This window comes from Accipiter gentilis, chromosome 6 (assembly GCF_929443795.1).
Source record: "Accipiter gentilis chromosome 6, bAccGen1.1, whole genome shotgun sequence".
NCBI lineage: Eukaryota > Metazoa > Chordata > Aves > Accipitriformes > Accipitridae > Astur > Astur gentilis.
Window position 1 is genome coordinate 11,796,596 of NC_064885.1, and position 24,453 is coordinate 11,821,048.

General features: G+C 43.9%; 1 protein-coding gene across 1 annotated transcript in view; it reads left to right on the forward strand.

The window, feature by feature from the left end:
- The window catches only part of GALNT17 (polypeptide N-acetylgalactosaminyltransferase 17), a 218,605-nt gene that overhangs the window by 57,987 nt on the left and 136,165 nt on the right, over positions 1 to 24,453 (forward strand). The window contains exon 3 of the mRNA XM_049803791.1: positions 22,381 to 22,547. Coding sequence (XP_049659748.1) covers positions 22,381 to 22,547 — 167 coding nt within the window. The remainder of the gene's footprint in view (positions 1 to 22,380; positions 22,548 to 24,453) is intronic.

A 24,453-nucleotide genomic window follows, 5' to 3' on the forward strand; every position in this document is an offset into this window, starting at 1 on the left:
TGTGAGAGCATTGGACAGCTTTTGTTCCTTCACTTCTCTGCATGCTGCATGAATTTCAAGCAGCCACTCAGAGTTTCCAAGGCTGTCAACCACTGACAATAGAAATATTTGGATGAGTTTTCAAAGGAATGGAGGCCCAGCCTCCAATTCTGCTGGTAGGGTTTGTCTGGCCAAAATGAATTGCACCTTTGGCTATATGATATGCAAATCCCACTACAATGACAAATCCTTGAAGTGAGACCTCCTCTAGCAGTTACCTGAGTCTGAGCTTCTCATTTTCATTTCTCATCTGGAACTGTGACTTCTAGCAGAGCCAGCATTACTTTGTGAGGATTAATTTGAGAAGTAATGTTTTTTCAGATCTGTTGGGGAAGAAAAGGATTAATTCTGACATTTTTAGGTTTGCATTGTATTCTTCCTGAGTGCCACTATCCATCATTTCATGGGAGGGTGGTGGAGAGGACAGAGCAGACACAGCAATTTATTAAATGCATCATTTTGGAGCTGGGCTAATACTTTGGAGAGAATTTGTGGGTACTGACTGTAGCTGCATAACTTAGTCTCTTTTACCTATGTAAGAACTTCAGGAGCATGTTTTGGTTATTGGTTTGGTTGGTTTTTTGGTTTTTTTTTGGGTTTTTTTAGGGATCAATTGTCTTGGTATTGTAAGAGAGCAGTTGGTCTGGTTATGAAATAGGCTTGAGTTTGCTGGAGGATTTGAAAAGTTTCAGCTTTTTCTACTTCTGACTTTAAGATCCATTTGCTATTTTGTGCATGCAGTTTTATGGCTGATTTTATGAAGGGTTTAATACAAACCATTTAAGTCAAGTATCCTGGTCCCTGATTAAAATAGATTCGAGTCAAAGGAAATTAGCCTAAATGGTTTTGAAATTGCGGCATTAGTGGGGAAAAACTGTTGAAAACCTTCTAGCTGATAAGCATTACAAAGCATGTATTAGTTTTAAATATAATAGTTAAGCCTGTTTGGTTCAACTAAAGGCTGTTCAGCATCTGGAATGCCGATGGACTCGGACTGTTCCTAGGAGTGGCTGTCGCTCATGTGTTCTTTGCTTTTAATTTTCTCTTTTTTTAAAGAAAAAGATTAATGTGGTTAAGTGTTACTCTCCTGAGTGCTGAGCTTTGCTCGATCAGACCTCTTAGTCCTTTTCCTGCCCCCTCTTTGTGACTGTGGCCAAAGTGGAGTAAGGGGAGTTCGGGGGAAATTTGGTATGTTTTGTAATCTTTCTGTATTTGGGCTCCTTGCTTCTCATGTCAGCATCACTAAGGGTTCAGAGATGCAGGTGTCCCTGCTCAGAATGATTTGCAGGCAGATGCTGGCAATGAGGAGGCATCATGAGTCCCAGCTGATGGCTTTTGAGTCCCTGCCCAGAGGCAGCAGAAAGGGTGGAGGCTTGTTTCCCTGGAGAAGATGGTCCAAGAGGTGTGGGATACAGGATGGTGCCTAGGAGAAGGTAAGGTCTGTCCCAGGGGCAGGAGTAGGGGCAGAATACCTTGCTTGTCTTGATTTGGGGAATTGTGGTGTCTCTTTTTGTTAGTTTGGATTATCATCTTTGTTTTGGTTATAAAATGTAGTTTGAGTGGTTTTCTTTTATTTTCTTAATATCTGAGGCTGCTTGCCTAGGCTGAAGGTAGAAAGTCTACCTTGCTGAGCAGTATTGAGCTTTATGCTGGACTGATTCCCAAAAAAGTGCTGCTGATGGTATGGACACATGAAATAATGTGTGTGGTACTGATACCGTAAGGGAGCTGTGCCTGTAAGACCTTAGTCTTGAGCTTATTAATATAGATGTTTTTGATCCTGGCCTTCTGCTAAGTAGGAGGGGTTGTGTTGGGTGTGCATTTCAATGTGCTTTTAGAGTGAATCAGGTAATGGTATTGCATTTTGGATGACTGAGAAAGCTACTCCTTTGGCTAAAATAAGGGTGGACTAGTATTTTGGTGGAAGGGACCTTATTACAAGTCTTGCTGCAGAACAGTGGCATAATGAGATAGGCATAGGCAACACGTTTCTATCTTGCTTGATTAGGTTTTTGGACTTCAAGATGAGATTCCTGCATGTTCTGGAAAACAATTACTACTTCTAGGTTGGAAGTACCCAAGGTGCTGCCTTCAGACTGCAGGACTTCTACACAAATCTCCAAAAAAATGAGCCGGAGAGATTTTCTTCAGTTTTTTGCAAAAACTGTGAAGGACAAGGCTGATCTGTGAGTTTTATTGTTGATAAAATTCACAGCATTTTCTGCTTGCCTGTGAAGGATGGGGGGGGGGGGGGGGGTGTTTAAGAAGACATGTTTTCTTTATTGAAAGTGAAGCATATTTACATGGGATCCTAGGGACTGTGTAACATTGCCTGCCTGATTTGGTACTAGATTTTATGCACCACTGTTTTATTCTGTGATGTATCATTTAATGGGAACCCCTCCTACATCTAGGAGGAAAATAAAAATTGCTGTGTTAGATCAGTCTGCCTGTCCATCTTATCCAGTATCTAATCTCTGATAGTGGAATTACCAGATGCTTCAGGTTGAAGAAATCATATTAAGGATAACTATGAAATAATCTGCCCATCTGGTATGTTCTGTCTTCTCTATTCTCTCTTTTCAATCCTGTCTAATATAAATGTGGAGTTCTCATTATCTCTTTAAAAGTCTGTTCCTTTCTGGAATCCTGCTAAGCTCTGATTCAGTGGTATTTTATGGCATTATGGGATTAAGGAGTAGATTTAAGAAAAATAATACCCACAATTGTTAGGACTATTGAATCACTGGGTGAAGATGACATATTCCTGCTGCTGCAAATCTCTCAACAGCTGTTCACGTGCAGGGAAGCTTCAAGATATTAAAGGGAAGAGGAAAAATGGTGTAAGTGGTAAGCAACTTCCCCAGCTTGATTTTTGTCAGATGTTTTGAGGGCTTCCTAGCCAGGAGACCCTACTCTTTCCTCCTGCCTGCCTTGTCGGCCCTGCATATGGGTCAGGCAAAGCATTCAGGCAAAGCGTGGCAAAACAATGGTGGCATGTGTCAGGAGCATGATCTGCTTTTGTGTTTTTGCAGTGTGCACCTGGTAAAAGGTTCGCATTTACTAGCTGGACCACATGGCCTTAGAGCAATGTCCTGGGTAGAGTTATACCATCACCTGGAAGCCATTGCTGAAGATTAAACAGTTACATATCACTGACTTGATTTTAATTTTTCCCAGTGGTGTGTTTGGGGATTGAGTCAGAGTCATTACACTCAAGTGTCTCAAGTGGCTGAATCACCCGTTTATTTCTGTAGTTGCCTTCCTTGGGAGCCTGGGAGCAATTGGGCTTTTTAGCACCATCTGGCTTTAGCTAGTTTTATTACCAGACGCTTCTGTGTAGCAGCAAGTTGAAAGTCTTTCTTTAGGATACAGTGGAAAAGACAGAGTTTTAGAGAAGGCTTTGGGTTGTTCTTTGACAACTTAGCCTAAAAGGAACTAAATTCATTCCTGATTTTATTTAAAGTGGTCTGTGTGTGCCCTTTGGGGACGCTTAGCATGTACATGCTGGGTGCTAGAACATTCTGGGGTGGAGGGAGCAAGCTGTAGCGGGAGGCACTGCTCCCTTTGGGGTCTTTCCCCACTCCTCGAGAGCCTCTTGCCCTCTGCCATGGGGCTACCTTTGGGACTCAGGTTATGGGGATATTGCAGGGCCAAAGAATTGGATTTTGGTTTTATAATCAAAACTGCACGCATCTTTGGAAAGTCGTGAACGTGCATGAGACTTAGATACATCAGAACTGTTCAGGAGGATGGGCCTTGGAGACCTGCAATTCAGTCTCCTGCCTAGGAGACCACACCTGCCTTCACATCTCTCTTGTGCAGAACCCAAAATGTTCTCGTCCTGTGCTAGGCAGTGGCTGTATCTGCTCTCAGAGGCTTCCTCTGCAGACTGCAAGACCGGCAATGTTTTGTACTGCAAGGCTCAACCTGTGCCCTGTGGTTGGCTCTGATAGGGCTCAGGAAATTTTCATGTGCCGTCATATTTATTTTCTTGTGAAGAAGAGCAAATCTCTTCCACTGCGGAAATAAGTAAAAAGACCTGGCTTTGCAAGTGCCTTTGTCTCCGTTTTCTCTTGTACCAAGATACTGAAATGAGGTACTTTCTCAGCACATATCACGACTTGGTCAGGAGACTGCCCTGGTTTGTGCTTCATACATCTGGCATCACATTTGTCTTAGCATCTCATTTCTTCCCCAAAACGGAAGGCATCCAACCTCCTTCAAGCTTTGCTTGAAGCCAAATGCTTTTTGCCTTTCGCCCCTGCCCAAACGAGAATATTCTTTTTGGTAGACATGGCTGAGATCTGCAAATATTACTGGAGCAAGTGAGAGATCTCTTTATTGGTGGTTTCCACAAGTTTTTAGTAGCTGGAATGTTCCTGGAGTTGCACGTTCGTGATATTATACCAGTTCCTTAGTTATGTCCTGCCGTAGGGTGTTTAGCCAGGCTTGAGGAAATGAGTCTGAGGAGAAGGACAGCGCTTAGGAAGACAAAAACAAACTACTTGAATTATGCTGGTGATATTTGCTGGGAAATAGTGTTTCATGACTGTTTATTTGTAGTCATTGCTGTTTATTACAAACAAAGAAGGTCAAAAGAGCTCTTCCTCTGTTGCGTGCACAGTAAGTTATTTTACCTTTCACAAAGAGGTTTTTGTTTGTTTGGGTTTTTTTTTGTTTTTTTTTTTTTTTTGCAATCCTATGTACAAGCAATAGCAAGGAAGAGAGAGGCAAGATGTAGTGATTTTTCTTCATCAAATAATGGAAGGAAAAACTAGCGAGGAATCAAGACAATGTAAGAAGGAAAAAAAACCATGATTGTTTTAGATGTGAAATTCTCTTTGAACAGCGTGTGGGAGTGTATTAAAAGATACTCTTACGTCTAGGGAGAAGTCAGAACTAGTTGTGTATCTTCTCTCCTACTAGATAGTTGTGGGTCTGATCCAGCGTTGTGTGAAGAACACTCTTGCCCTTGGCTTTTTATGACTTCAGCCATAAAAAAAGGAAAAGTAGTATTTTCCAATACTTTGAAAGATGCTATGTGAAAATTTTCTGGGACAGCAAGTAAAGAAACCAAGCAGTGAGTATCTGTGTCAAAGCTCTAGCATAAAAGAAATGTGCCTCAGAACAAGGCTCACCAAAACTAGATCAGTTTTGCAACTCAGAGACAGGTTGCCAGATTTTTTTCTGTCCATGCATGCCATCCTGCCCAATCTGTCCAATCTCTGTGTAGCTTTAGGCATTTTCATTCTGCCAGGCTGCACAAGTTCCTGGTGCTCTCCAAAGGAATGCTTGAGGTTGTGCCAAATCTGTCCCCCTCTCTGCTCTGACGATCGTGGGGATAGGAAGATAGTTGTAAGCCCAGCTTCAAACCTGAGACAATTTTGTTTTTCTTTCTCCAGCATCATCAAGGTACTGGTGATCTGAAGAGCTGCCACTGCTGTGTTGTGTGTACAGGCACTGCCTGGTGCCGAAGCTGCGTGCACCACCTGCCTCTCCAGGGACAGTGCTGCAACTTTTGGTGACTTTTGGATGATATGCATGGGAGGAAAAAGCTGCTTTATCGCTGCATTGCTTTTCCAGTACTAATACAAACCACGGTGCTATTGAATAAAAGCTAGTATTGATCTTTATTCCTCAGTGCATACCAATATGCATGTATTGGAGAGATTGTTACTGGACTTCCAGTAATTCTTTTTTTTTTTTTTTTTTTTTTTTTAAAAATGGGCAAGTAAAGTCTCTCAAGACACACTTTTCTATCTGCACTTGGTATTTGCTGGTTGTTTTTTATGCCTACTACTGTGACCTCTTAGAGGGAGCCAGCTCCATGGCACAGAGCAGTGTGGTGCCTTGCACACACATGCAGGCAGATAGGGTTGGCTCCAGTGAGAGCTACAAAAAATCACCTTAGAACTGAAAGTATCTGACTTCCTACTGAAAAGTTTAGGGGTTTATTTTTTATTTGTATTATGGATTTAGATAGGGACGTAGGATAACTTTATTTTTCTTTTTTTTCTTTTGAAGTAAAGGTCATTGAGGTGTACTTTGTCTGACAACTATGTGTGCTCTGGGACTTCTAAGTCTTTGGTACTTAGAAGTCCCAATACCTTCTTTAAACTCAGTCAGTAAGAAAGTGCTTTTGGGGAAGTAACTCTAGAGTTTGTTTAGTGGCTGTTATGAGATTCTCTTACTATCGTTATGCTGCATAGTGTAATCTTGAAACACTGTGACCATGGATTTATATGTATGGTACCTAATTTTTTTTATGCAATAGATTCCACTAATTGTCGATTTTCCTGACTACAAAATTATTCCTTATTCTTGTAAGTTTGGAACATGATGCTTCAGGGAAGACTTCTATCTGTGAAGTGTGCTATAAAACATTTACTAATGTAAACCTAAGTATTAAATGCACGCTTTGGCAGAGGATGGGATTAGTATAATTTAACAACTTGCTTTTGTGCTCTTCTGAATTCTGGTGCTGAAAAATACCTGTGTTATCATAAATACTTCTACTAAACTATACTTGGGAAAATAAATGAACCAAATAAAGCTTTGGATACACTTCTTTTAAGTTGGCTTCCAAAGGAATCAAAGCTTGTGTGTTTGTGCTACCGATTTGCTTCCACGTATTGCAGAGAGCTTTTCTATTGCCACGGGAGCTTTTAAATAGGTTGCATATTCACAGCCAAACCAGGCAGAGGTATGAGTCAAACACTGGTGTCTAACAACGTCGGTCCTGAAGTCATTTATTTAGTTTTCCAGCATCCACGGCAGTCTGTGTGTGTTGGCTCGCTTGGCCGGTGGGTTGCTGCCTTGAGCTGCTGATCTGAATGTGCGCAGCTCGCTGGGATGGGGTGGGTGACCTGGGCAGTGGGTGAGCTTGTCCTGCAGTCAGTGGCTTGGAGATCCTACACCGAGGATGTTCCAATGACTCTTTTTCTTCATGTGTGAAGTAGCTTGTGCGCATGGGGAGAGATGGGTAAGTGGAATGTGCCACTCGTAATTGCTCTGGCTTTTATGTCCCTTAGATCTGTCTGAACCTAATAACTTTATTACAAGAGCCCCTCACAAAAATAAATCCTGTTCTGCACATTTTGTTTTTACAACTTAGTAGATCGCTTCTTGTTAGAACTTGCTGAGTAAGTAATGTGCATTTAGAAATGCCCGTAGATCTCTAAATATTTAAATTGCAATCTATATTTTTGATACTCTAATTCTAAAATATAAAGCATAACACTTCTGAAAAATGCTTAATAGAAATAAGGTAGGTGCTTTAAAAAACAAATTTTGTGGGGAAATGTGGGGAGTTTTAGAGCTTCAATGGTCAGAAATAGTTTATGAGAATCTAGTGTTCTGAATCTATAAACACTAAAGTGTACCAGACAGCAGTAGGTGTTTTAAGATGCTTGGATAATAGAAAATGGTTTGCTTTTCCATTTACTTCATAGGGTCGACACAATTGATTTAATATTGATAATCCCTTTTGCAAGAAGACGTGAGCAACTGAATCAGCAAAATACAAACTAAAATAAGCAGTCAATGAATGGAGCATGATTAGGAAGTGGCAATATGAATAGCAGCCTGAACACTTGCTTTCTCTTAAGCTTGTTCATAATCTTTACAAAAGCCAAATGAAGATCAATTCATTTCCTGGTGAAGCTTTATTTTTGTGAGTAGAACATGAATGAAGCTTGTTTGAAATCAATAGCTTTAGTTTGTAGAATTACTTGTCACCAGTTCAGAAGGATATGCAAGGTTTTTCCTTTCCTGCTGAGATTTAAAGACAAAAAGCAGTACAGATACATAAGTAACAGCTGAGAAGCAGTGCGTGTGACTGGATTGAGGAAACTTGAGCAAGCTTGAACCTGCCTGTGTGTGCGCGCACATGCTATGTGTGTAGATGGCAGAAGATTGTAACATGATTTATAATGTATTGTATTTCAGCCACAGTCCTTTGCAGCCCAGTAATGAGTAAATAATTCAATCCAATCAGTGCACCATTGATATATAAGAATTCACCTCCCAGGTTTTCAGCTGCGTCAATGCAAAGTACGTATTGGTTTTCTGCGGCAAAGCAGAGCGTGCGCTGGGCCAGGAGGGGATCTGTGAATAGCTACTGGCTGTGGGTAGAAGAGCAAAGCCAAATCTTGGATGTGTATTACTGTGTTAAGTTTGGCTGTGCAGGTAGGAGAAGATTTTCTGTGCAGTTCTGTGTTAGGTCTTGTGAGAAGCGGGTAAAAGTCAGATGGCATTCATAAGATGAGGAGGAGAGGGAAGAAGGCTCCTGAATTTTGCTACTGTGTGGTTTTCAGACATACATCCAAATCTCTGGTGTGTATAGGTAAATGACAAGTATGTATCGGGAAGGTGTAGACCCTGTGCCACTATGCGTATTTCCATACATGTTTGCTGTTTGTGTTTTTGTCTGCTTACATCAAGTACATCATGGCCACTGCTGCCTAAAAATCCATCTAATAAGGCAGTCTGTATTTACAACCTGAAGTTGCAGTATACATCTTTCTCCTTTGGGGGCTGGTGGCGGTGGCGGGGTGAGAAAGGAGCTGAGATCATGTGTCAGGCTTTAGATACTCCTGTTAGTGTCTCTGTTGTGGCAGAAAAAAAATATCTATAGCCTTAAATCATGTTCTCTGGTCTTAAGTAATAGTAAAAGACTTTCTAAAGTGTCTATGCTATAGGTAGCTGTGTTTCTGTTGTCATTTGGATCTCTGCAGATTAAGTCAGGCATTGAATAGACATAGCGAAAAAGGTCTGATACCCAACTCTCAGCTCATCTCCAGCTCATCACTAAAAATTACAGTACAGGTTTTTTTTATTCTTAACCCTGTAGCAATTCGGCTCTTGTTTGACTGGCTGTATTGGGTTGGATCCCTCCCTAAACTACTGAGTAGGTATGTAAATGATGTTACTGGCACTGGGGTAAACTGGAATGACCTTTCTCTTTGTATACTCAGGCTCCGAGTTGGTTAGCTTTGTCTCCTGGTTTTGTCTCTCTTGTATTTTGTTTTGGCAGAGGTGGAGAATGCAACCCATAACAGTAGAAAAGCCATACAGGGGCAAATTTAACCATAGAATAGCAGTGGTGCTGTGGATCTTCATCTGGGGAATAAAGGGAAACTTCTGGAATATTGGAATGAATGCTTCTGGCATATTGGAGTCGGCCTTTCGCATTTTTTGCATTAGAAAAAAAAAAAGTTGCATGAAAAACTAGAGTACAGGACAGTGTCCAGTCATTGCTTTTGAACTCTATCACTACCTATCCGTGTGGTCTTCAAGTTTCTTAACTTCTCCATGCTTACTGTCCCCTATCATTAAGGGGGCACCAATATTTATAGCCAGTTAATTGCATTCAGTTAACTGGTACCTGAAATTAGAATACGAGTAGAAATACAAATCAAAAGCAGCCCCATCCTCTATTTTTTGACTCTTAATATTGTCTGTAACTTGGTGGGGTTTTTTTGTTTGTTTGGTTTTTTCCCCCAAATGAAGCAGTACGTATCTCTTGCCAAATGGTGTGTTAATCATGAGCCTGGTGAGCAGCCTGTGCCATGTGGATGTATGGGTGGGTTGCGGTGGTGCCGGCTCCGTGATGCTTGGGTTGTAGAGCTCTCCTTGTGTGACTTGCACCATGCAGAAATTTGACAGGCAGGGGTGAGCAACACCCCTCTGCTGAGGCTGATGTAATTCTGGCAGCAGTTAAGTAAACTTACACAGTGATTTCTGTACATAACAGAAAAGGTTTAAAAACCTCTTCATCTTCCCAGTTCATAAACCCATCATCTGAGTGGATCTGTTATTACAAAAAAGAAGAGCTATCTCTAAAAATCCTTTGTGCCTTTTAAGTTCATCATTTTTATACTAGCTGTTCCAGCAGTGGCATCGTTCCACCCTGTGTTCCAGGTAGCACAAGTGCTGGCCACTTTTCTTATTCATTGCTCTAAGTATGTACCAGGGATGTCAAAATCTTGAGTTCCCATGAGATCTATTCTAGTAAGACGCTCCTGCAGTAAGGCTATATATCAAGGATTTCATTTTATATTTGGCAGGTAAGGCTTACAGCAGTGACAGTTTTATACCAACCTGCATGAGTAGAGCTGTGAGCTTGTTGGTAAAGCTTGCTGGTGTGATTGCCACCCTGAAGTTACTGGCCTGGGAGGGTAAGGTCTCACTTCACTGGACGTGTCCATCTGAAAGTTCAGTCTAGGTCTGCCTGTGTTCAAGGGAGAAAAAAGGCTTTTCCACCTATCCAGAAAGATAGTTGCATCAGTCTGTTATACCAGCTAGCAATATACTTATTCCTCGGATAGAAGGGTCGAATAAATTGTCCTTTGGCAGTGTCAGTGTCCCTTCATTGACCTCGAAGGGAACTTTGACTTCTTCCTTAGACTAGGTGTCTCTTAATTAGCCACATCCAGTATTGTGTCTACATGATTGGCTACATGAGCAGTAGACACCTCTAATAGAGGATGTCAAAACATACACTGTTAACTTACAACTTTACATTACTGCCTTTCATCCCGTGATCTGTGAGCACTTACAAGCTTGTAATTGTTGAGGATTTGGTTGCCCCTGTGTAGCAGTCAGTGTTCCTCTGCTTGATGGCACTGGCTGGCACGGTGCCAGTCCTTCCTCAGTGGAGACACAGGGTCTGCTCAGCAGTTTGGCGATGAAGTCGAGACCAGACCTTGCATCGCAGCCTGATAGCTCAGGATCTGCACTGTATAGGAGGTCAGGGTGCTTCTCCCTTTGATGCGATGATGCCTGTCTTTGTAAAATGCTATAGACAGCCATTTTCAAAGCCTGTTCCTTTGGTCCATGCCTATTTCAACATTGTTCACTTCTGTTTGGAGGGGACCATTTTAAAACAGACAGACAAAAAAACGCTCCTAAATTTTCTCCCTGTCAGATGTACTTTGCCTGGGATGACAGATGGACTAACAGACTTGCAGAGCCATTGCAGCAGGACCTGTGGGTTTTGTCCCTGAGCCTGTTGACCTCCTGTCACCTTGGGGTTGACCACTTAATTTCTTCATTCCTTCATTTGGAGCAATGGTAATGTTAACTTTGGACAACATCATGTGGTCCTTAAATCATTGATGCCTTAGTTATGGGGAGAGCAGCCTCCTTCTTCTGAAGACTCTTGACAAACTAAGAGTCCCCAGCTATGCTGTGGATGTCCATGATGTCCAGATATGTCCAAGTGTGGCCCTGAGGGAGGCATGTTCACCTTACAACATGGTCATGCAGGGCAAAGGCACTGGGCTGTGTCTAGCCTTACCTTGTCATGGTGTATTTTGTCACAGTGGGACTGAGGAGGAGCAGGCAAGGAGCTGGGCAGCTCGATGCAAGAAATAGATACAGTGGACATCATTACTTGCGCTATCCTGAAATGTATGTACCTGGTAATAGGCACCCATAGGCTGGCTGTGGGATTATAAACCACACTGTGTGTTAACCTGCTCTTGGGACCCTGCTCCACTAAGAGAGTCCTGATGCTGTGTCTCTGTAATGGGGTAAAATTGTTGGTACATTGTATTTGGGGTGTGCTCTGAAAGTGCAGTTTTGGGATCCAAAGTGTCAGAGCTTCCTAGGCACTGAGAGGTATATTGATAATTCTTTTAGTTGCAAGATAATGTTTGCTCTACCTTGCCTTTATAAGAGCTTAGTGAAACAGTAACCTGTATGATAGTAATTTTGGGGAGAATTCCACATAATGTGCAGAAATTCTAACCAAATTCTAAGGTCTCTTATGTGCCCTTAGCTTTAATTTTGCAGTTCTATATATCACTGTAGGAAAGGCATTTAAAAATGTATGAGTTTATTAAGTTGAACTCTGCTGCCGATCCATGTTTTGTAGGAAAATCTACAAAATCCTGTAAAAGAGGTGCCAACATAGTTGAGCACCTTCATGATGCTAACAGTGTTTTTAAGGACAGTAAGTAACAAGAATCATTTATTCTACTAATCAAAAGAATATTTGCCTATTTAAATATTCAAACCCTCAAGCCTTAGACAAGAATGAAACGTCAGGAAGGGATAAGCTCCTGATAAGCACGTTAGCTGGATTTATTTTGTGTGGTGGCCAGCAAAGAAATGATTAATAACTATATGTCAGGAGCCAGACTGGGGAACTACTGGGTGCTCAGAATTAAAAATGAAAAGTGTCTGTGTGTGTGGAAATCTAGCCACTGGAGTATGTAGGAGAGAAAGAAATCTTTGAAAACCCATCATCAGGATCTTCTTTTATGAAGAAGTGTGATCTCCGTAATCAGAACCACCAGATTCTTTGTCTGCCCTGTCTTCTTCCACAGGCACGTAGGATCTGGGTTCCCCCATCCATTTTGTGCCACTGTACAACTGGCACAGATTTTCCTATCTATTTCTCTCTGCCCAGTTCATGAGTGTTTATTATGTCTGATCACACAAAAAAGATGGAGAGGGGTCCAGTAGGACCTGCTTTAGTAGCTACAGGAGTAGCTTCATAGGATGTGGGAGCAACATAGAGCCCTAAAGGCTTGGGGCATTCTGCAGACCATGGGTGTTCAACCTTCTTCATGGCGGTTCCTGCTGTTGGCATTTCAAAAGGACATGTAGAAGGGATGTCGCCTTCATGCAGTGTGGGTGAATTGTGTCTTGAACAGCCCTAGAGGGCATTTCTGCAAGGATGAGTAATGGTATAGTGTTAAAACTAATGATGATGTAGCTATTAAATAGATACACTGGTCATCAATCAGCCTGAGTGCCCATCAAGGCTAGCACAGAGGGCTTCTGCTCCTGAGACTCTGCCATGTGGCAGCAGAAGCAGTGGGTCCAATACCTGCATGTGGCCATCAATGTGTTCCCTAACTTAAAAGCGTAACACAATGCTGTATGCTTCCAAAGATTATCTCATCTGATGCTGCCTAATCCTTACCTGTGCCAGACATTAATCAGACCAATTAAATAGTTCCAATGGCTGGAAAAAAGCAGCCTACTTTTATTTTGTTGACCTTTTCTCCTGTGTGTATTTTTCATACTTGACATCCATCCAAAGCAAAGTAGAGCCTGGCCATCCTGCTTATAACATGGACGCTATACATAGTGTCCTTTGTATATTGGGTTACAGGGATGGGGAATCTTAGTGGCTTCATGCTGGTGGAAGGACACAAAGCAATGGGTAGGCCGGGGAGGGCTGAACATCAGCAGCGAGAAAGTAAGACGACCTTACTCGAAGGTGATATTAAAGTTTTACAGAAGACTTCTAAGTTCCTGGTCTGCCAGTAATTCACTTTTGGGCAGTTGTGTGTGTTATTCTTCGTCACCTCTTCAGCTGTCAAGTAGTGACCATTCCTGCACTGGTGGAAGTGGGAAACTTAAAGCCTGCACCACACTTATGTCTCCAAACAGCATGTGCTACTTTCTTATAACAACAGTTACCATGCACTGATGTTCAGAATGAGTAGGAGTTGGTCTTATCTGGTGCTGTTCTATAGGGTGGGACTTTGCATTTTGGGGATTTTCAGCACGCTAGTGCCCTTTCCTGCTGTCCACAGCATATAGAAAGTTTTGCTAGCTCTGCTTGGTTATTGAATGTAAGGAGTTGGTAAAATTCTCCTGTGCTTTGTGGAGCACTAAACAGAGATGCTTTCTTTGCAATCAAGGACGTTGTATGTGTGGACAAGGTACCTGTGTGCTCTGCTGGCTCTCTCTGAGGTGGTGGTATGGGGCAGGGATATGTGCTACATTGAGGTGAACAAGTTGCAGAGTAATTCTCTGGACTCTGCCTGTGCCTGCCTGCTACGCCTGCTAGGACGAGCTCTGCTGTTACTGTGACACTGGCTCAGAAGGTATTTTCCTCTGCTGTTCACAGTGATGGTACCTGAGCCTGGCCTGCAGTGGCTGATTTGCCTTTTCTGCCTTTCTGAACTTGCATATATTTAGCTTGAATACAGCATTACCAGCCTGGAGCAGTTGAATAAAGGGGGTGCTGATGCTGTTGCCCATAGCAAGCTGCCCAAGCTTGGAGGTCAGAACTAAGTCCTGCTCTGTGTCCACGTCTGGGAGAGGAGCGTGAGATCTGCTTTTGCAGCTGGCAGTGGTTTCTGAGGAGCCCCTCGGGACCTCTCCTTTCGCTGCTGACTGAGGAAGGTTTTACTGCCAAGGTTAGCAGCTGACCTGCCTTGCTGATGGTCTGTGCTGGAGCCACGATGCCAGATTTGCTCCTACCAGAGCATCGCATGCCTGTCAGATAGGCTGGCAGGATTGTGTCAGATTGGGGACCTCAGCTACAGCTTATTTGGGAAGGGCTTTAAACTAAGGGGCAGGCAAGTGATGGGGGGGTGGGGGAGGAGTATCCTTCCTCTTACTATATTGTAAGACCCCCCCCAGATATAACTGCGCTGCCTTTGGCTTTCCCTCAATCTTTGTTATTCTTCAGTTGCTGGTTAGATGCATATTTAGAAATAAAAATGTAGCTTGGGGGAAGATGGTTGTCCTCTCCCCAGACTCTGATGTGGCTTCTGCTCTCTGGCTGAGGCACTGTGGTCTTGCCCAGGAGCCCTACATGTTGCTTCTTCCCTTGTGCTGTAGGGCATGTTTGAGTGCTTGCTTTTATGAGAAGGCTTGGTTTTTCGTTGGCATTTCTTGAACTTTGTTTGGCTTCACTTGCCATTTTGTTGGCATCCCAGACAGTAAGGAACTGAGTTGACTGCAGAGTTGGAAATGACCTTTGCAGAAGGGTTTGTGCTACTGGGGCTGCGGTGATCAGATTTGGGGCATTCATCTGCAGACCAAAGGGCAAATGGCCAAATCTGCAAGCAGAACCTGTGTTTACGCTCCAGATTGTGCCTTGGGTAGTGTTGAGGTTGCATCAGCCTGGAGGAAAACAGCTCGTGGCAAAACGTTGTGTCTCTTTGGTTCCATACAATGCAAAAAGATGTCTCAAAACAGATGGTGAGACTGTTTCACCCGCGTGTTTTAAGGCACAGCAGGTGTGAGGTTAGATTTTTCTCTACCTTTTTAAAACTGTTACTTAAAAACATCATCAGTGGTCTGAGTCTGCAGCAGCAGATATTTGTCCTTCAGCAGTGTTTTTCTAATACCTCTTTACCACCTGATACTCATCTCAGTTTGTCTCTCTCTGGACCTTGACAGACAGCCTCTGCATGTTGTTGCACCCCCATCCCTCAGTTGCAGAGATGGCTCCAAAGGGCTCCAGGCTGGGTAATAGGCGTTAGGAATGATTTATTAGAAATAGATCATTAGGAAAATCAGGTTACTGATGGTTCATGTTCAGATAGCCTGTTGAAGCCTGTTTTTTAATCTAGATCCAAGTATTACCTTTAAAATATTGGATGTATTTGAAAACCAGGGTACATCTGACCAAAGCAGGCTTTTCAAATTTATGGAGTTCTGCCTCCTCACTGGAAGTGGGGACAGCTGTACTTTCTGCCTAATGGTATTTAATCTCCACTTACAACTTTGGTAGGCATATTTTTGTTGGAACTGGGGGGAAAAGACGCAGTACAAAAGGCACAAATAAGGAAGAAGGTGACAGTCTTGAAGATTTGAGGTTCTGTGCAAAATAGATGCGTGTGCTGTCAGAAGCGGATGGCCTGAGTGAGGCACGTCACAGAAGGTAGAAGATGATTTCTAGAGCTGGTGATAAGTATAATCTTTAATGCAGCATCTGGGGTTAGCGATTACTTGATCTCGCAGTATTAGCAGTATTTCTGCTTTGTGATCTGGGGAGAAAAGCAAGCTGCAGGTCTGTCTGTCCAGCTCCTCTCTGGACTAATATCTGAATGCTGTTGCTTACTTTTTCCAGAGTATGAGATAATGATCCTGTTGTCCCAGGTTATGGACTTTGAAAGAATATAATGCATTATTGTCTCTTTCATTAAATTGGTGGGTTTTGGGTTTGGTTTTGGGTTTTTTTTTTTGTTTGGTTGTTTTTTGGGTTTTTTGTGGTGAAAGGTGCTACTGGACAGTACCTGTCATCCGTAGGAGAAGATGCACTGTACACAGTTTGTCAAGTCAAACTATGAGCATAAAAGTCCATCATCGGCTCAGTGCAAGCATGGTTTGATCTCTAGCTGTAAGATTAGACAAGTGGGTGCCTGTTTTGTCCTGAACAGTCCATGTTGCAGGCTGTTCATAAGCTGCACTGATTAGTGCTGATAAATGGCTTGTATATGGGGGCAGCGAAGGTGTAGAAACTATCTGAGTTTGGCTCTCAGTTGCTTGATACTGGGCAGTGTGATTCTAGGTGGTTGATGGAAATAGATCTTTGTGCCCCAGAAGACAGTTGATATGTATTAATCGAGTAATAGAGTGGCTCATGTTAAATCACTGAGCAGGAAGAAGTGTTCTGTAAATGTTACTTGCCGTTTTGTGGCCTCTTTGTGTTCTAGGAGTGCTTGCTGTGATTCCAGGTTATTTTTCTGCTATGGGATCATGAAGCAGTAAATGATATGATATCCCTTTTCTGTTACTGAGACAGCCAATAAACATCCTAATCTCACTTGCTGCACTGAAGAGTAGATTTACAGCTGTGTGGTGAGCATAAAACAAATGATCGGAGGATACAAAGGCAGACTCCTGCAGCAGACAAACATACGTAGTAGCAAAACTTGGGATTTTTTTTGTGTGTGTGTCTTGAAATTGGCTGACTTGATTAATATGACCTGATGTATGCCAAGCTGTTCAGCATAAACTCAAACATATTTCCCCTTCCCCCTCTCCCCTTCTCATCCTTCATTTGTTTCTGAATGGCTTCTTACATAAAGCAGTAACTGCAGAGAATTTGCAGTAAAAAATGTCCTCCGTAAATACATTATGTTTCATGTGTTTCTTTGCATGTTCTCCTGATTGCAAAGTTGAGCTTCATGTAGAATAAAGATCTTGGACCCAAGAAAGGTGTCAGCATCCACAGTCCAGTAGTGCCGTGGCCTCTGTGTCCGTCCGCCTCCCTGGTTCCTTTGCGGGGTGGGTGGGGAGGACACCGGGAATTGGTCCATGGATGTGCCAGGCAGAGGTTTATGCTGGGTCTGGTGTCTGTGGTCGGTCCGTCAATCTGTTTCTGGAGTGAAAAAAGATGTGTCTGAGCCTTGGACCAAGGATGGAGTAAACCCCCTTTTTCCCCTGTTCAAGGACAAGTGACACTTCTCAATGAGAGCTCAGTGAGTACCTTAAATTAAACCCAATGCCATACTTAGGAGGTTTTCCCCAGCCTCTCAAAACTTAGAGAGTTTTGTGAGCATGGTTTAATAGGATGTAGTAGCATGATTTAATGGGACATAAAATGCCTCTTACTCTGATATCCCATTGATCTAAATGAGAGACAAAACTATAAGGGATCTGTTTCTTTTTGCTATTGATTCACAATATTTTGATATAAATCCTGCAAGCAGGTGCCAGCCTACATTTAACTGAAGAGAGCAGGATTTAGCGGGGAAAATGTCATTGTGTAACCTGCACTAATTAGTTTATGGGTGTTGGCAAGTAACTAGTGTTCTGTGCTGTACCAGTCGAGTATTTCTCATCTAGCAAAGAGGAGGTTGTGAGGGATCAACTGCAGCATGCTTCTGTTTTCTCCAGTCAGAAGCGTTTTCAGATGTAGAAGACCAGGTATTGCCCTTTTGTGAACTGGCACAGTGCCTCTGCTGTGCAGCTCTGCCTTGGGTCTGTGTGCAGACGTGTACTTGGCTGATGAGCACCTGATACATGGGGGAAAAAGTTACCAAAATGGCTTTTTGGTAATGATGGTGTGATGGGTTGACCCTGGCTGAACACCAGGTGCCCACCAAAGCCGTTCTATCACTCCCCCTCCTCAGCTGGATAGGGGAGAGAAAATATAACAAAAGGCTCGCGGGTCGAGATAAGGACAGGAGAGATCATTCACTATTACCGTCACGGGCAAAACAGACTCAGTTTGCAAAATTAACTCAATTTATTACAAATCAACCAGAGCAAGGTAATGAGAAATAAAACGAAATCTCAGAACACCTTCCCACCACCCCTCCCTTCTTCCCGGGCACAACTACCCTCCCGGATTTCATCACCAAGCCCCCCCCAGTGGCACAGGGGGACAGGGATGGGGTTTATGGTCATCACACGTTATTTTCTGCCGCTTCACCTCCTCAGGGCGAGGGCTGATCACACTCTTCCCCTGCTCCAGCGTGGGGTCCCGCCCACGGGAGACAGTCCTCCACGAACTCCTCCAACGTGGGCCATTCCCACGGGCTGCAGTTCTTCACGAACTGCTCCAGCGTGGGTCCATTCCACGGTGTGCAGTCCTTCAGGAGCACACTGCTCCAGCGCGGGGTTCCCACGGGGTCACAGCCTCCTTCAGGAACCCACCTGCTCCGGCGTGGGGTCCTCCACGGGCTACAGGTGGAGATCTGCTCCACCGTGGACCTCCGTGGGCTGCAGGTGGACAGCCTGCCTCACCAGGGTCTTCCCCACGGGCTGCAGGGGAATCTTTGCTCCGGCGCCTGGAGCATCTCCTCCCCCTCCTTCTGCACTGACCTTGGTGTCCGCAGGCTTGTTTCTCTTACACGTTCTCACTCCTCACTTCGGCGGCAGTTTCTCTCTGTCCCAACTTTTTTTCCTTCTTAAAAATGTTATCACAGAGGCGTTACCACTATCACTGATTGGCTCGGCCTTGGCCGGTGGCGGGTCCGTCTCAGAGCCGGCTAATATGGGCTCGCTCTCTCTCGAACACAGGGGAAGCTTCCAGCAGTTTCTTACAGAAGCCACCCCTGTACCCCCCCCCCCCCCCCCCCCCCCCCCGCTACCAAAACCTTGCCAAAGAAAACCAATACAGATGGAAAACTAAAAGTGGACAAATTTAGGTTGAAAATGAGGTGCTGGTCTTTAACCCTATGTGTAACTCATCACTGACACCAGCAGGAATGTATTGTCGTGGTCTCTCCATTGCATTTCATTTAAATTTAAAAGTTTTCAAATGGATGGAGTGTTCCGTTGGAAATCCAACTTACTGGACAGAGACTTGCTTGTAGGCAGACCAGATACAGTGTGAGCTGAGCGTTAGAAGTAGAACCTGAGAGTCTCCTCCTAGAAGATGTGAGGAGCCGTGAAGGTTTTCCAGCCTATGTAAGAAATGGATTTGCTTTGGTGTTAATTCAGGTTCTAGAAAAGTTGGCAAAAATCTCAGAATAACAGGTTTATTCCTAGAGTTTTTTGTCTCCCATGTGCTGCTTAGCCTCAAGCTTCCCTGAGAACCTTCTCGAATATCACATTTATCTCATTAATTGCTAATCCCTGAAGAGACCAGTCCATGGTCTGGGCTGACGACTACAGCTGTGCTAGAATGTGGTTCTGGCCCTGTGCACCCCCTTTTGGATAATTAGTAAGACTTGAATCCTGAATTTAGAGGTATTTTGGCCTGGGATCTGAATTTTGAAGGTACTGTCTGGCAAGCAGCCAAATGCTTTCTTGCCTGATGGTGATAACTCTGGGCAGAGGGGGAAGATGTGTCTCTGGCATGGTTTGATAGCTTGTGCTCTGCTTGGGTCTAGTCCCCGAGCCCCTTGTCATTCCTCCTGCTGGGATGTGGGGTTGGTGCTGGCTTTTCTGTGCCATTCCTCTCAGAATGCTTGAAACACTGAAGGCAGGAGAAATTTAATATCATGTATCTTCCCACCTTATGCAGAAAACGCAGCCCCTCAGTGTTGAAAAGGTGTTATGCTTCAGGGTGTTGGGCAGGGGGGATGTGGAGAAGGAGGTTGGAGCTCTAAGTTGGAGCAATGGGCATCCCGCCAGCCTCACCTGCCCGCTGCCGGCAGGAGCCAACAGGGTCCTGACTCGCTGACCCACTAGGAGACAGTAAATCCTCCCCTAAACTGCTGCCTCAAATGTTTCTAGGAGTATAACAGTCAGACCTCTGTGCCTCTGCCTGTAAATGGTCTGAACGATAAGGCTGAACCACACAGTCCAGAGCAGTCCCTTTTCTATTTAAAAAGCTTAGAAGAAAAAAACCCAACAAACCAGGAACCAACCAAAACCCCACCACTTCCCATCTCACATACTCGTTATTCCTGCTGGTTTTAGCAAGTTCATCGCTGGTCCCTCTAATTACGTTTGAGCACAAGGGGGTTTTTTGTGTTTTTTTTCTTTCTCTCCCCTCCCTGGCCCCAGGAGAGCCCAGAAGCACCAGGGGTTTTCCTGCACCCATGCATGAGTAGCCCGTGGCTGTGGGCAGAGAGCATTGCTCAACCCACCTGCTTTTTACACCAGCAACTGAAGAGAGCCTGTACGAGGAAGACTGACAAACTTGATGTTAATTTGGTTTTAAATTGCTGCCTTCCCCACTCAGTGGTTGCAACCAAAGCCACCGGTGAGCACAGTGTTTATGCAAAGCCTTTGCCTCCCCCCCGCCTGCCTTTGGAGAATTGCAGCTTTGTGCGTACGAACAATGTGGGTATTTCACATGCCCATTCCTTCCCCGGACTTATCTCCTCTCCCTGTATCTTTGTTCCCCTGTCCGCGGCAAAGCAATCGGGGAAGGAGAACTGTGATAAGAGTGGTGCAGGGCGAATGCGAATGAGCAGGAGATGAACCTCAAAGGGCTTGGTTTGGATTTTCCTCCAAACCTCTTTGATCACAAACTGAGCTCTTTATCTCCCCGAAGCGTGCCCTGGGGGAAGGCTGCCCGGAGGTGTGCAGTGATTAAAAGGAAATACTCTGGCTCCTGTGCCCACCTCCTCTTCAGCTTGGCAGGTATTGACATATATCAAAAGCAGATTTTTAATCTCAGAGTCAGTTTAGTTTGACTTTTGTGGCAGGATTGCAGGGTCAATTGTCACTTTACCCCATCACGACTGCTCGTTCATTTTAAAGAGAGATCTTCCCTTTGGAAGATCTTTTTCAGCATTTGCTATGTTCCTTTTTGTAGAGAGCGTGGCTTGCTCTAGGGTAGGCAATAGTTAAATCAAGAAATACAACCTTGTTTTTATCCAGCATACTTGTTTAACTAAAGAAGATTCATAAAGAACTGTGTTTCTGTGAAAATCTTTGTCTCCCAAGTCTCATTTTGGAGTCTGAAGAATGCCTGCTGTTGCCTAAGAAACACCCAGTACAATTAAGTACGGAGTCATTGTTGGGGAGTCAATGAGCTTGAAGCCACACTGGGATGTTGCTTCTGCTTTAGGTCTTTCTTTGCTTATCTGGGCAGGATTTACTTGGTAAACGCTCATTGTAATTCTGCGAACACTGCTAATGTTGCATGTCTAATCTGTCATGAATGCAGAGAGGGAGCAGGGAGGCTCATTTTCTTCTTCCCTTGCACATATTTATTGTAGGGAAAGCTGGAGAGTTTGGTGAAATTGTTTGAAGTAGTTAAAGATCACCTGTTTGCTTTCTGCAAGTACTTTTATTAAGATTAGGTTTCTGGTTAGGATAAAGTGTGGCCTTAAAACATCCATCTGTATCTCATTAGGAATGATGTGTGCTCCTTGGAGAGCTGTGGAAGACCTCTTCCACTTACAGCTACCAGAGCTCTGCTCCATGGGTGTCCTTGGTCTTGAGGTCTGGTGTATCGATGTAACATGAACCTGCTACTTGCCAGGGATGGAGCTGGCTGGTAGGTGACCTGGGAGCTCCTTCCACTTCTGTCCCGCTCTGATGCACAGACATGTGTCTAAGCAGCTACCCGGCCGCAAAACCAGCTTGACTTAAGCAATTACTCCTGAAACCCAGACAGATGATCACAAGTTTTGTTTTTAACCTATGCTGGCTGTGAAGTACAAAGACACCATGCTCTGCTGGGGCACTTCAGGGGCAGGAATGCATTCAGAAGTATCTGCAGAGAGAGCTAAAACATTTATTAAGACTATTTAACCAAGGGTCATTTCGTATTCATTTTGTTCCAAAGCAAATGGGAAGAAAATTCACAAGTGGCGTTTAAGATCAAAGCTAATTTCTGAGCACCTATTAATCTTAAAACAGAATAACAATGTGGAGTTTTATGTTAAATGGTAAAGCCATTTTCTCTCTTCTGGAGGCTGCTTTTTCCTACATACCCACAGACATACATGCACAGACACAGAAACACAACCTCAGTTAAGTGAACTCTGGATTTGCACCCTGCCACTGGTGCTCTTTGAGCCCGGAGGACACTCTCTGTCACTGCAATCTCATCCTAGACAGCACTGCTGAAATAAGGCACAGGCAGCTGTAATACATGGCTGTGCAAAGCTGTGAGATGTCAGCCATCATCTTGCACCGCATATTAAATGTGTGCCTGACTCTAAGTGCTGCACTGTGTGCTCTGCTAACTCCATCTCTCTCTCTCTCTCTCTGCCCTTCGTGCTACAGGTGCAAAGAGCTGAAATACAGCAAGGACTTACCCCAGATCTCCATCATCTTCATCTTTGTGAACGAAGCACTCTCCGTTATCCTGCGATCAGTGCACAGTGCTGTTAATCATACGCCAGCTCACCTCCTGAAGGAGATTATCCTTGTGGATGACAACAGCGATGAAGGTTAGCAGTGCTGGGATCTCAGATCTCCAGAACACCAGGATGGTGTTTAATTTCTTAAAAACTCGTGGAGAAGTCATGCTTCTTTGGGAGCGGTGACACTGCTAGGAGGCACATGGTGTGAGGTGGCGGGTGTGCTGGCTGGCACATTAGCTTTGTCCACCTCCTGTAGCAAAAAAGGAACAGGATCAAACCAAAGTTAAAATCTGAGATAATTATTGATTGAAAGTGTAGTGGACAGCTAGAAGGCTAAAGAAAACCAGAAAGCTATCTTAACTTTCTCTTCACAGTAGCATTCAGAAGTTTCAGATATACCTTGTTTCTAATAACACCACTTTGGTTGTTGCAGAGATGCACCTTTAAATACTTACCACGGAGTTGAGGGACAAGAGCATGGAGCCTAGTGAGCTATCCTGCTTTGGCCTCTTGTAGCGGTGTTAAATAAGATGTTTTCTCTGCATGTGCCTCAGTTTCCCTATCTGTAAAAATATGTCCCAGGCTGGGACTCTGTAGAGGCTCTCTTTCCTCTTATATTATGATTTTGATATGAGAAGTGTAAGTAAAGAGAAAGAAGAGGAAACAAACGCACACGACCTGCTCAAGTCAGGCCACCACAAAACACGGAAGGGCATGTTAGGTTTCCCACATTACACACGTGTTGTTTGGTTCAACCTGCTCTCACTCACTGTTGCAGTACCTTCCCTTCTGGCTCTTGATAGTGCAAAGCTGCAGGAGGTGGTTTCATGTGGAAGCATTTTCAGACTCGGATTCATCCAACATTTTTTTTTTCTGATACATGGTTGGATAATGTCACTAGGGTAGTTAAAATCTTCATGAAGAACAGCAAATAGTTAAGTTATTTTGACTACTGCCTTCTTTATTTGTACTGTGTGCTTTTAATATTATTTTAAAAAATAATAGACATGGGCTGTGGATGCTGTGATCAGAAGGGAAGAACAGGGAGGGTGCAGGACGTGGAGAGCTCATTTCCAGAGGGAGCCTGAGAGGTTGCTCGTCTGTCTGCAATGAGATGAGATGGTATACAGCAAGCTATTCAAGCCTGTAAAAATAGGCACTCAAATACCACAGTAATGAGCACCATAGAAAGCTGATGAATTATAATTACCAGTAAAAGAAACAGGAGGGCAGCTCCTCAGCTGATGGAAATCACAGCAGCTCTACTGCAAAAGCTCGGATGATGTGCACTAGTGAAGCTGTGGGATTTTGGAGCTGAAACTATTTGGCTAGTGAGGAGAAAGTGCAGGTGATCTGTTGCTGCAGTATTTAGCGTTGCCCAGTACTATGAGATGCTGCTTTTCCAAATTTTACCATATCAATGGGGTGAAGAGAAGAACACTCTTTTAAAGAGAATCCATTGGTAATAATTATTGAGCTTCTCTACCCATTGCCATGCACAAAGAAATATGTTTCTAAACAGCCTCCACCCATCATTCAGTATGCAGCACTGAGGCTAATACTCAGTGAAGTACTCTGGAGACATTATTGAAAGGCACAGGACAATGAAAAGAATAGTTTCAAAAAGCATCGCTCCTCCCACAATAAGCTGAGACTGCAGCTGGCAGTGAGGATAAAGAATGAAATCTTTTTATCCGCTGCTGAGATTGCAAGGCACCGTCTTCTGTGGTGGTTTGCTGTGAGGGCTGGGCTGGTGCTGTTGGGGTCTGGTGATGGGGCTGGATGGTGACAGGGTGGTGACAGGGTGGTAAGACGGGTAGCCAAAGCCTGTAGTATGTTTAAGCACTTCCAGTTCTGGGATTTCCTCTTTGTTCCTGTTTCTGCAGGCTAACCAAGCTGCCTGGGTTGTGTCAGAGGGCCTTATGGCATCCACCTAGCCAGGGAGGGAGATGACCCAAACTGAGGGACAAATTCATAGATCATGTGCAGGAGG